Source organism: Corvus kubaryi, unplaced genomic scaffold (assembly GCF_017639235.1).
Source record: "Corvus kubaryi isolate FWS band 111438036 unplaced genomic scaffold, C.kubaryi_AGA036_p1.0 133, whole genome shotgun sequence".
Taxonomy (NCBI): Eukaryota; Metazoa; Chordata; class Aves; order Passeriformes; family Corvidae; genus Corvus; species Corvus kubaryi.
The window spans coordinates 28,658,638-28,672,485 of NW_024580667.1; the positions used below are offsets into that span (position 1 = coordinate 28,658,638).

Consider the following 13,848-nt stretch of genomic DNA (forward strand, 5'->3'; position numbering starts at 1 on the left):
AAGGCTCAGTGTTGGGGCCAGTCCTGTTTAATATCTTTATCAAAGGTCTGGATGAGGGGATTGAGGGCACCCTCAGTCACTTTACAGATAACATCACGCTGGGTGGGAGTGTTGCTCTGCTGGAGGGCAGGAAGGCTCTGCAGAGGGATCTGGACAACCTGGACCAATGAGCCAAGGCCAGTGGTGTGAGGTTCAACAAGGCAAAGTAACTGTCCTGCACTTGGGTCACCACAACACCACGTAGCGCTACAAGCTTGGAAAGATATCCAGCAGAAATGACTTGGGCGTGCTGGTTGACGGGATTTAAACATGAACCAGCGTGTTCCCAGGTGGCCAAGAAGGCCAATGGCACCACGGCCTGGGTCAGCAATAGTGTGGCCAGCAGGACCAGGGCAGGGGTTGTCCCCCTTTATTCAGCACTGGTGAGGCTGCACCTCAGATCCTGTGTTCAGTTCTGGGCTCCTCAATTCAAGAAGGACATTGAGGTGCTTGAACATGTCCAGGGAGGGCAATGGAGCTGGTAAAGTATTTGGAGCACAAGTCTTACAAGGAGCAGCTGTTTAGCCTGGAGAAAAGGAGGCTCAGGTGAGAACTTATCACTCTCTACAACCACCTTAAAGGATCTTGTAACAAGGTGGGGGTTGGCCTCTTCTTGAAAGTAGCAAGCAATAAGACAAAAGGAAATGGCCTCAAGTTGTGTAAGGGGAGGTTTAGATTAGGTATTAGGAAAAGTTTCTTCTCTGAAAGGGTGGTCATGCATTGGAACACTGTCCCCAGAAGTATTAAAAAAACTTGTCGATGTGGTGCTTAGGGATGAGGTTTAGTGGTGGACCTGGCAGACTTAGGGTAATGGTTGAACTTGATGATTTTGGAGTCTTTTACAACCTTAATAATTTTATAATTTTGTGATTCTATGGATGTGCATAAAAAGATTGTGGCACTGACATGCATGCCAGCTCAATTTTCAGGGTATTTTTTCAGAGAAGCCAAAACTTTCTGTGTTGTTAGAGATCTTCTTATGTCTTCCTCTTCTATTAGTTTTCTGCTTGTTACACACCTGCTCTGAAACTCTTCTGTTCCTCAGTTTCAGGCTTTTAGTTGCAGTCTAGTGTTATTTGCACAGCATTATTGCCCAGAGGCCTAAGTCAATGCTGGCAAGGCTCCTGCTGGCATGTTATTTTAATAACCAATTGGTTTTTTTCTCAGGGAAAGCAATTTGTTTCAACAACTGGGATTCATCCTGCTCTTTTTAGCGAGTACACAGCTACACTCTAGTACAAATATTAAAGGCCAAGATCTTTAAAAATAGAAAGACAGGCACCACCAGCATCACTGCATCCATGCCAACAGCTGCAGGATCCATGGAGTAGCTGCCTGGTCCAAACTGCACATCCATACCTGACCCCACCATCACAGACCACTGCTCCTGAGGGCAAATTTACATTTGAAGACTTCTGACTGAGGATTTTGAGCATTCAAGCATCCCTGCCAGCTTCAAATATTCAGACTTTTTAGCCAGACAACTGTTGAAATTCTGGTCCACTCTGGCATGTAAATACTGCAGGAAAATATCATGCAGATAAGGACTTGTAATTGATGGCATTAATTAATACACAGTAGTGGGAATTAAGGTTGCAGAGAGCATGCTTGTCTGTAATGTACTTTTTCTTCAGTACGTGCGAAGTATGTCCCTAATATTACATGCATTTGTAATTGTCACTACAAGGATGCATCTCTATAGTGTAAGCTTGACATTGTGACTGCCTGGGAAGTTTCAAAATAAATACCCCAGACAACAAAAAAAATGCTTCTCAAAAGCAATGGAAAGTAGCATGTTAAAATCTGTATTTTTAAAATATGTCTGTGAAATTTTACAGTCATTTGCATTTCAAGTCTGCAATTAGATTTAAAAAAGCCCACAACTGCAGCTGTGACAAGTACTCTGTTATGTGAAAAAAGCCCACAGAAGTAATCCTCTTGTGCTCTAGTAACAGCTCTGATGAGAACAAATTTTAGCATAGAGCTCACCAATTGCCTCTTCAAGGTTGTTTTCGTGCTTGATACTGTATGAATGGTAAACCTAAAAGAACTGGTGTCCAAACAAGATACGTATTTAATTCTACAAATTCCTCTTGGTATTGCACATGACTGTTTACAGGGTATCTTCTCAGGCTTTTAGAATGAGCTGTGGAGCATCCCCAGAGCCACAGAGAGGCTTTTCCTGGCACACAGGGTGATATGGCATCCCATCAGCTCCATCATTATTCAGACGAAGGGAAGATTAAGGCTTCTAGGGATGGACATCCATCAGCTCCCCTGGAGCTAGGAGTACATATCCTCCCCGGAAGTAGAGCATGACACACACTGGGCAGTCAAAGACATGAGCAATTTGTTAGGTGTGCAGTGCACTGCTCTGCACTTTGGCTGGTTGTTGCCATTGCCAGTGGTTTTCCCTGGTGTTCATTAAGGGTGACATTTCTGAGCATTTTTTATGCTTAGCTGAGATGGCAAAAGTAGGTGCTGAGGTTTGACATGGCTCTGTCCTGAGCACCTCACTTCACATACGGACAATGACTTCCATTTTAAACCCCAAGATAATCCAGTGTTTAAAGTCTCTTCCTGCCAGCATTACTGCTGATGTTGTAACAGAGGTGTGTTAGGTTTGAGCCCCAAGACCTCGTGGAGGAAATGTGGAATCTTGGAAAATATCCATTGCCTACATCAGAAGGCAAGTGGACACCACAGGGAAAAGTGAATTACAGACACAAAAAGACAAATGAAAGTAAATGACAAGATAAGGACTGGGCAGAGGAAGAGACTGATGATTGTTATTGGGAATCTGTGTTGAAATGACACAAGAGAGGACATGATAAGGAGGAATAAAACCAGTAGGAACACTGTATAATAATTTTGTCATTGATGATCCATAAAAAGTGCTATTATTTTTTTTTTCTGCAAGAGGTGAGAGAAAGACTAAGATGGTGGTCAGGGGAGAAAAGAGCACAATGTGACTTAAAATAGCTGAACTTGTTTCAGCTTAGCAAAAGGAAGGTTGAGAAGGATGTGATTTCTCTCTAGAAATATATCAAAAGTAAATGTCAGATGGAGAAAGGCTATTTGAGCTAGAGGGAAATTTTGGCAAAAGAACAAAAGGGGGGAAATCAGCCATAAATACTTTCAGCCTGGAGAGATTTCTACCCATCTGAGCAGCAAGGGTGTGCACTGTCCTCTCAACAGGAGCCACTGAGGTGATCTCTGGGATTTAGAAGTAGAGCCTGATCATTGCATGGAAAAGAATTAGTGATAGGACTTCCTGGCTTTGACAAACTAGGATGCTCCTAATGTTCAGGTCTTTGGGAAAAGCCAGTGAAAATGGAAATGGATGGAGGATTTGCTGCAGCCTTTTTGTTAGCTAGCAGTTATCAGTAAGACCGAGTGTACAGAAAATTTCCACAGTTGGCTGTCAGACCTTCACCCAGCCAGTCCCCTGAAGCTCTTACCTTCTTTTTTTACAATCACTTTACAAAGGAAAAGGACGTATATCTGTGAAGATAGTGCTTCAGAGGTTACCAGCATTTTTCTTATTACAGCTGAAGCTACTAAATATGCTTTTCAAAATCTTTTGACATGCCAGCCAGCACTGAACTCCAAACAAGGCACCTAAATACTAGACAGAAGTTCTTCCAAAACTGCTAAATTATCGGCAGTATGACAGTAGCCCCTCCCTGGTTTGTTGGTTGTCATGATTTCTCTGTCCTTATTTAAACCTGTAGAAACTCACCCTCAGACTGCTGGACTGGTGTCAATGGGCGGGAAGCAGCATGAGAGTCAGGCAATGTTTTCACTTATGCATATGGAAAAATTTCTGGCCAAAAATTCTTCACTTCCTAGATCAGAACTGTCCCATAACTTCAACATGGTTCAACATGGTCAGGTCTCAATAAGGTTTCCTTTGCAACAAAGCATGTAATATGTCAGATTAAACATCAGTAATACTTTAAATATTATATCAATGTTTTTATTAATAAAGAATAATTAAAAACCTATATGTTGCAGTAGGATGTCAGGCAGACTCTGGAGATGGGGAGAGTTTTCTGAGCTGCCAGATGTGTTCTGCTTCCATTTTTTGGTGGTGGTTTGGAGGGTTTTTTTCATTTGGTTTAGTGTTTTGCTGCTAAGGGGCAAGCCTGGGTTCTGTGGACAGCCATGGACAACAAAAACTCAACCTGGTTGTTTTTCACCTCAACAGCAACAACGTAGTTGATTAAACTAAAATTGCAAAAATTCCTATCCCTTGTGTCTATTGCAATTTCTGGTTTCAGTCCACTACTGCATTTTCATCTGTCGTATAGATGTCTTATAGTTTGGCAATTTTTGCATCTTGATCTTCATATAGTCAATTAAGATGTAAATTTTCCAGCAGTCTGCTTAATTTCAGGTGGTATGCAAAGCCTGTTGAAACCTCTGAGAGCTTTTTTTTCAACTGTAATGGGCTTTGTATCAGAACTCATAATAGCAGTAATTTGCTTGAATCTATTCTAGCTAATGACTGATTAGCAAATGCTTTTCCTCCTCTTTACCTAACACTTGATAAACCAGAATCCATGAGGAGCTGTGTACTAAATAATGGTGTGATTTTACAACCCTCAAATTGCTTTAGAAAATAGATTTATAAATCATGCACATAAAGGCAAAGGATATTGACAAATTCTCTGCTATTAAAGAGGTGGCTTGCTGTGCTTTATGTGAGTCTCTCAACAATAAAGTATTACCCACCATGGGGCACTGGGAAAAACTATCAGATCTTTATCTGTCTTGGTGCCTCTCCTTTCTGTTCTCTTTTATTTGAGGTGATTTACATGTCTTTGGTATTTCAGCTCAAATTTCCTCTTTTTTTTAGGACCAAATCCTTGTTTAAACATTGTTAAACAATTGTTCTTTTGTGCAGGAAGAGAGTTATGCAAAGGAATTACTTGTTGTTATTCTCCAAGTCACCTTCCAATCCAAGCAATAATTCTAAAACTGAAAGATACCGACTATCAGGATTTGTTCTACTCGACCTTTCATGATATTTAGGCATCTGGCTTTCCAGCTCAAGTAATCAAGATGATAATTAAACCTACATCTTTGTGAATGTCAAAACTGTCATCTGCATTCAGGATGTTACAGGTCTGCAAGAAATCATGATCAAGAGAAATTTAACATCACTGAGGTCATTAGGAAATTGTTCCAGCATTGGCTTCACCAAAAACTACCTTGTCAAAGCAAATGAGATACATGGAAGCGTGATATATTAACTGCCCATATAGAATACCTAATCAGTGTTGTTATAAACTAAGCATATTCATGAAATAGAACTGTCAGCAGTATTTTAAATAATGCCCAAGCAGTAGTTGCAGGTAATGGGTATCCTTTAGAGTGTTTCACTTCTAATATCTTGCATTATGTGCAGTTGTATATGCATTTATAACACTAATTAATTACTTTCCTGCTGCAAATGGGCATTGTATTTTTAGAGAAACCAACAAAAAACCTCCATGCTTCACATTAAATAATGGAAAATTAAACAGTAATTCAAAAATTAATTAATGATGCAGTAGCTTCCAGCTTAGAATAAGGCAGAGTCAGGATGGTTAAGTTAATGGGAAAACATGTCTTGAAATTGTTCCCATTTGCAAATGAAGTCACGTCACAGTTTTCCAATCCCCAAACAATCACAAGTTATTTTCCAATAACCAATGTGGTTCTGAGTTTTCAGCCAAAGCTGTAAAGCCACACTCAGCTCCTACTGATATCAAAGGGAGGCGAGTGGGACACTGTTCATCATGATATGGGATCACTCACATCACAGGATGTCTTCTGTCATCTGCACTGAAACTGTTTCATCCAAAACACTATAAATATAGGCAAGTGTAGGAATTATTTCCATTTCTCTGGCATTATTTCTCTCTCATGCTCCCTATCACACACAAAATTCAAGCACAGCAACTCCAGGTGTAGAGCAGCATGGAACAGCACTTCTGAGCACAAGTTTCCTCTGCTCAAATCTTTCTTTGGACATAGTTTTGCAGCTAGTCAAAGAAATGAAGCTAAAAATGTTGGCTTGGAACTCCAAATGTGTGCTTTAAATAGCCATCAGGATGATAGTATGTATTTTAGTTTGTTAAAAATAGGGTCTGCAATGACGGAAGGACTAACTGGATACCTCAGATAAATGTGCCATGGGAGATGGAGTGGATTCAGCCCATGTGTCCTCTGCTGTGGCAGCAGAATTGTACAGCTCTGCAGGGCAAAGCAGCATGTCCAGTGTGCAACTGTCCAGGAGCAGAGGCAAGAAATACAGAGTGTAGGGAGAATCCATGCCTGAAGGCACTTACAGAGACATGCCTGGCACCCAAAGCCTTTTCATGACAGGAGACTCCCTTCCATCTAAGATGCAGTTAGATGTAGTGCTTTTGTCAGCCCTTTACATCAGAGGCAGATGCCTAGAGCACTTGCCCAAAGAGTGCTCTGGGTCATGCTCTGGGATCGTTCTGAGCTGAGCTGGAGTTTCCATCAAAACTCTCCAGCTGCTCAGACAAGAGGACAGGCCTTTGAAAGCAAGGGGAGCACATGTGCCTGACTCCAGCCTAGCTCTCGGCTAGCTTGCATAGGGAGATTTACTGCGTGCTGGTTCCTGCTCCTGCAGTTGTTTGTGCCTTTCACATTAAATATCTCCAAAGGAAAAAAGACTTAAAGACTGTTGCTAGAAATTTTAAATACTTCAGCATATACCTACATTACTTGTGTTTTGGACTGCAAACTCTGAACAGTAGCCCTAGGCAGGAAATTTTGTACTAAATTACCTCTGTCCCTGTAGATTAAATGTATAACCTGAAGCAAAATGTGAGCCAGGGTGAACGGAGAGAGGTTCTTAATTGTATGACAGCCTGAAAATTCCTCTTTTTCTAGTAGTTTTCAAAGGATGGGAAAACAGGGTCCCTAGTGGCAGTACTGGCATTTTATGAGGAGGTGTGAAGCAGCAGCTCGTTGTTAGACTAATTATAGCATCTGATCTGTGAGAGACTTTCCAACAAGCAGAAGATCTAATGGTACAGCTGAGCAAGTCAGCACTTGGCAGCACACGCCTGCAGGTTTGGGCTCTCGGTAGGTGGGTGGTTAACCTACTGCAGGGGTAATGCAAACTCTGGCCTGTGATATGGATGAAGGATGGAGGAAATGGCCAGGAGAGTGCTGCTGGGCAGATTTAAAGTGTTTAGAAAAACTTCTCATGCTCTGTCCCAAGTACATTCATATAAAGCGCACCAGCATCTGGAGACAAGTGTGCTAACCCTTGAAGGCTAGAACATAACTTGAAATATATTTAAATACAATATTAGAATGAATAACCTAAAGATTACCGTGACGTATCATAGCCCCGAGTCCACGTGCTGTTTGCCCGTGTACCTTGTGACATCTGGGGTAACAGCTACTTTATCTCCAGGTTTTTGCAGCAGGAGGAATTACAGGTGAAATAACCCAACTGCTGGTGGCAAGCTGGGGGATAATTCAGAGTTAGCCTAAGGCTCCCTCTGGAGTTAAAGGAGAGAGATCAGTGCCTCCAAGGAAGGATTCAGAGCTGGGATCAGCGTTGTTCTGGAGAGCTCAGTGTAGGGGAAAACTCAGAGGTGCTCTCCCTTCCCTTTGCTGGAGGTATGCCAGTGCAGGGGCCACTTTCTGGGTTTTCCCTTGTTACCAGGGCAGAAGAAAACTTGCTAACCTAAATTAGGCTGCAGTGCTGGGACAAAGACATACCACACTGAATGTTGCAAAGGTAAGGGATGTTGTCCAAACAAATACTGTGCTTGCTTAAGCCTTACCTGAAGTTCAGTTAATTAGTGATTTAAACTCTGGCTGATTTTAGAGGCAGTTGTTTTTTCTTTTTGTACTATTACATATCCTATCCATGTGGCTTTAGTTTTCAAGTACAAGTGATGCTGTGTGTTGGGTAAACTGTCAAAGGGTTTGATTTTCTGAGCGTGTACATCAGAGTCCACAACTCAGCTTTCACAAGCTATAAGAACCACATTAATTAAACGCCCAAAATCTGCAATATTTTTTGTAAAGCTCAGACCAAGTATTTGGAGGAATTTGAAGGCACTTGTGAGAGATTTCTTTTGTTCAAAACCAGTTCAGAGAAGCCTTGGGATTCCCACTGCTTTTAGTTCAGTTTTCAGCTGCTGCTGTACCTCTTCTAGCAGGTGGCACTTGTAACAGTTGTGACTATAAAACCAACATCTGTGGAAATAGTCTTGATGCTAACAGGACCATAACTATTTGGGGAAAAGAACCCATAGTTTCTACTAGAACCTGAACTCCCTTGATATAATTAGTGCTTCTTAAGCAATTAAATAATATTTATTGCTACCCTATAGCATCTCCAAAATACACAAAGAAATGCATCTAGTTGCAAATATTCTCAATCACAAAACAAAGCTTGATTTATGGTTAATCTTTCCTACTTTACAATGCAGGCTGGACTAGAAAAAGTAGATCACAGATGTTACTTACAATCTGGGAAGCATTGAAAAAAGTGAGCAGAAACATGCTGAAATAAGAGGGAGCCTTTCTGTTGATTTAAAAGGCCACTACAACTATGGTGCTGAATATTTTATCTACTTCTAAAAACTGTGACATATATCACTAGCTACTATGAGATTTAAGCAAGTGTATGACAGCTTGTTCCTGCTTTCAAAATTTTCAAGGAGTTTTTTTTTTTTTTTTTTGGGGAAGGGGTTGTAGCACTAATGTCAAGGTGTCTTTAAAACCCCCTTTTGCAAAATTCTCTGTATCCTGACTGTTCTAAAATAACTTACTAATATTTAGCAATAAAAAGTTTAATGAACACAGTATTTGATTATTGAAACAAATAAATAAACACTGTCTTGTTTTGATATTTAAAAACTTTTGTGTCCTGGGAAGAAGCAAGCAAAAGAAGGCCTTTTTTATATAAAGCACAGAACAAACTTTTTGCTCTTAACTGGCAATGCCACAGCTTGAAGACAGATTGCTTTGCTATTAAGAATCTTGCTAAGTTAGTGGATGTAGTTTTTCCCTCTTCCTTGATCTACTATATAAAACACTAGGAAATACAGTTGTTTAATGCTTAAGAATCTCTTCTGCTATTTGTGAGTTGATTAAAAAATGATTTCACATTTGGTCTTTTTCTATAAAATGTGTAAGACTAATCATTACATGATATTTAAGATTAAATTTAGCTGAAGAGTCATCGTGCTCCTTCCATCCCCAGAAAAAAAAAAGCACACGAATTAAGTTTTAAATCCTTTTTAATAAATTAATATTCATTCATCAATATTTTCAAAAAGCATCTCTTCATCATTCCATTTTACTATTCTTTTTTTTTTCCACTGCTGAAGAATACCAAAAATACATAGATGTGCCTTAAGCAAAAAGAACTGGGTTTTAGTTTATCATTACAGTGGGATGAAATCAACTTAGAGTTAAACCATCATAATATTTCTACTGTTTATTGACCCTTTGGGCTATAACAGAAGATAGTTCCAGTTTTCCTTTTTTTAATGCCTTTTACAAACAAATTATGTGTAAATGTTATTTATAGCAGTGTTGAGTTACAAAGGAGTTAATTAGCTATGAAATACATTACTCTGGTGTGATTTAATTGAAATCACCATTTTTAGTCTTAAAGCCATCTAAGGTTAAAATAATATACTGCAGCTAATGCACAGGGACAAAAGCCAGAAAATGGGAGGTCAAGGTAAACACTGTTCTTAACTCATGGTTGTATGTGTGTGGTTTTGTGTGTAAGAAGTCGTGCTGGGACTGTAGGAACAGTGTTGGCAAAAAAGGCACAAAAAATGTGTGTGTAAGATGAAGTGGTAACCTAAAGTGAGATTTTCCTGGCTTTTTTCAAGTCAAACCAAGACTTGGATCTGTTCAAGGTTAAAGTTGTTTGTGACTAGACCAATGAATGTGAAATCTTGTGAAAAAGCTGAAACATGCAACTGCCTACTTTTTGCCATGACAGGCAAGATGGGGAGTACAGTTCCCTGAACGGGGCTGCAGTAACCTGCTGCCCTCCAGTTGCGCAAATGGTGAGAGAGGGAGAGAGTCCTCAGAGACTCACTCTTCTTGCACATGCAGGGCCCTGAAAAATCCACATTGCCTCTTTTCTCTGTACAGAGAGTAATTTTCTGCCTTGGAAATTGTACTGAAGAACTGATTTCAGAGGGATTTGGAATATATATTTCTATCACAACCAAAAGGACACTTCTAATTGAAGGTTTCTGCCTGACCACATGATTTCTAGGAGGTGGGACTTGAAGAAAACAGAGTGCGGTGATTAAATCAGGAGGGCAGGACCACTCTCAAATCCCACTTTTTAGGGTAGTTCTTTAGGGCACTTACAGGAAGACTTGCTTGGAGATCATTTCAGTAGGAAAATTTTTCTAAAGCAAACCCTACCATTTATAATTTTTATTAAAATCAGATGGGTTTTTTAATATTTTACTATTAAGATAACTTGGGAGAGATTTTCAACAATTCTATCTAATATGTACTTTGGGAGGGTGTTAATTGTTAGTTACTTTGATTATAAAGATGACAATGTGCTTTATAATCCCTTCACAGTTTGAAGAGCTATTAGGGAGCTCACAATACGTTGCACTTTACCAATGGGCCTTAATACCGAGGAGCTTTTAAACACCAAGTTTTTCTGCTCCAGCTATACGGGTTCCTCTGAGGCTCTTCATGTTGTGTAGTTGTCTGCAGATACAGTGCTTAAAAACTGCAGTTCCAGCCATTTTGCACCACTGCCAACAATGCAGCAGGACTGCGGCGCTGATCCTGCCCATGCCAGCAGCCGGGCTTCTGGTGAACGTTCCCAGCTGAGGATCGCACTGCAGCGATGCTGCAAGGCAACCGTGCGAGCCCATTCATGCCCAAGGAGCAGCCCCGAGGATGGAACTGAAACACATTTGCAACCCAGGCTCATCTATGCTGGAATTTCAGCAAAGTTTCACAGTTCAGCTGCAAATAGGGGTGGGAATAGTAATGGGCCATACACAGTAGCAACCCAAGAATCAGTGCTCTACTCACAGGCAAATCAAGTACTAGGGAGAACACGGGGCAGTCATTACAGAGCCAAGGCAGCCTTTTCTATTTCATTCATATTTGGTGGTTTTGCTAGATGAATATCCACACATATTTTCCCCCACAGAAGTCTCCAACTATCATCCAAAGCTCTCTATCTGTCAAAAAATCCCATCGATGTCCAGAGGAATTTCACATGCAGAGAACTGTCAGGGTTCTGAATTCTGGTTTTTTTAGATCTATTTATGCTACTGTATTTGTTGTTATTTGAGAATGTACATGATAGAAACACTGTTTACAAAAAATATATCTTCTTTTCTTTAGAAAGATTTAGTTCTGATAAATAACAAATTAAGTTTACAGATCTGAAATTGGCATACTTTGATGACTACAATCTACTAGACTCAAAAAAGTTGGAATCCCAGTGAGGGAATGAACTGGGATGAAAACCAAAATGGTCACATTTGCAGGAAGGGTATGTTAGAACACAGTTAATGCTGAAACAAAACATACTCTTGTGATCTGTGATGGCAGCACACTACCTTGGTAAGTATAGGCATATATACTTTCAGTATATAAATAAAATATGAAAATGCTCCATTACTGAATCAAAGTATCAGAAGTGTTCTATTTGCTCAACTCTAGAGAATAAAAAGTTATAACATCACAGAAACAAAAATATGACATAACATGCGGTCACGATAGCAAGCATAGGGAAGAAAAATATTGAGAAAATATACTTATATGCATATTATGCAAATATATTTTACATTAACATACAATGTTATAAGAATGTTAAATAATATGAATGCATGTTTAAAAAAGGCTACAGCTAGGTGATTTCATGTTGAAGTAACAAATAACCTGAGACATCTTCTATGCTTTCACTGGAATAACAATCTTTAAATCTACAGCAGATGTAGAACACATTGACAGTAGTTGAATTCTCAGCTAAATTATACTAAAAATGTGCTGTTCTCTTTCAAAATGACATGGCAGCTGGAACCAGTCCAAGGGAAGGAAAATGTGCTGTACATTTACAGTACTTACAAAAGATTCATTTCACTGTTGATGGACACTTAAAATGCTTGTTTGAAATGTTATGAACCTGTATGTGTCTCCAAAGACCTACAACACTCCCATGATCAGGTTGCTGACTGCACAAGAGAAAGCAAGAGACCATTGAAAACTATGCCCATTCAGGACTGGGAAAAGATGATTATGACATTATAAGCCCAAGAAATTTTAGCAGAGAAAAATAAATTTGGCTTGATGAAATTGTAGTTGATGGATCTGCAATATAAATAACTTATTTTAAACTTACCAGTGTAACTCTACTGCTTTATGATTAGTGTGTATGGCAGCATTTACAAAGGATGTTACTAAATACTGACTTTATACATGATTACAGCTGTTTGAAAATTTCTATGACAATCAAAGTTTTGTAGTGATAATACACAACACTTACTTTCTCAAGGCTTGCTGCTTTGATGACACCTGCTTTTCAATTTAAAAAGTTCCTCTGAAGTGAATTCTATGTTAAAGTGTCCATAACCTCAGAATGAATGTGTTCATGTGTGTGTGCATACATATACTTTTGCTTTGCAGTATGTGCTTTAAAGTACACACAATTCTTTGCTACATGTATTCACACATACATGAGTATGGTCTACATAGTAAAAGTTCATATATATATTTTTTTATATATAAATATATATATAAATATATATATATAAACTCTGCAGGCAAGTAGTACTTCACTTGTTATAATTGAAGTCCTTTAAAAAAAACTCAGTCACTCAGTTAACATAGTATAGCCAGTAAATTAAGTTGAAAAGAGAAAATGTGAATGGAAACACCATTCTTGACCATCTGTCGATGGCATTCACATCCGTTAGATTGGGGATTTTTATTTTCAGTTGTGAAGACCTTCTTCGTAAATGGCCCCTCTTGCTATGGGGGCCTGTTCTTTCTGACGAACGCCTTCCAAGGCTTTCACGATGTGAGCTTTGTTTTCTGTACTGGATTCCTGAGTTGTCAAACGATATAGTTGAATTTCGGGCTTCCGTAACGCTGGTGGTGACCTCGTTGCTTGCCATCTCGTTGTGAATTTCAAGCGATGTTAGCAGGATGTTTCCATGGGTGTCCACCTAGGGGGCAAAAATAGAAACATAAATTCTTTCAAAAGACTTGACATCAATGAGCAGAATGTGGGTGTATGTAAATCTCCAAACCCATACATATCTAAAAAAAATAATGTATTAATTTTAAGCATGTGATAATCTTAGAAATGGCACTATTCAGCTGCCTAAAATTAGGCATGTACTTAAATACTTTCACAGTGTTATCATCATACTACCAAACATCCAGTACAAAACTGTACTCAGTAAACTCTACCATTTTCTTCTCCCTCTAAACCAGCCACATTTTAAAGGGTGGTGTAGTTCAGTGAAACCTCTGCATCGCTGGCAATAGAGGGAGAGAGGGTAAGGGATGGGTCCTCTCTCTGCTACAGCAGAAAATTAAATTAAACTGGATTAGCTTTTTTATTTCCTATCTGAGATCTAAAACCAGGTAAAAAAAGTGCCTGTGAAGTCTGCTAAAATCACAAGAACAGTTCTGGTGTGCTGAACTCTGCATTTTATAATCCCAGAGCTTATTTACAACTTATCTCCTAAAGCTTTCCTTCCAAAGTCATTTGCACAGTTTTCCAATCATGGCAATACTTAACTGCAGGGA

General features: G+C 39.4%; 1 protein-coding gene across 2 annotated transcripts in view; it reads right to left on the bottom strand.

Moving 5' to 3' along the window:
* Positions 1 to 9,308: 9,308 nt before the first annotated feature.
* Positions 9,309 to 13,848, bottom strand: part of GABRB3 (gamma-aminobutyric acid type A receptor subunit beta3) — a 200,441-nt gene continuing 195,901 nt past the window's right edge. For both annotated transcript variants that reach the window (XM_042041124.1, XM_042041134.1), the window contains one exon: positions 9,309 to 13,259. In XM_042041124.1, coding sequence (XP_041897058.1) covers positions 12,909 to 13,259 — 351 coding nt within the window. In that variant the 3' untranslated portion in view covers positions 9,309 to 12,908. The remainder of the gene's footprint in view (positions 13,260 to 13,848) is intronic.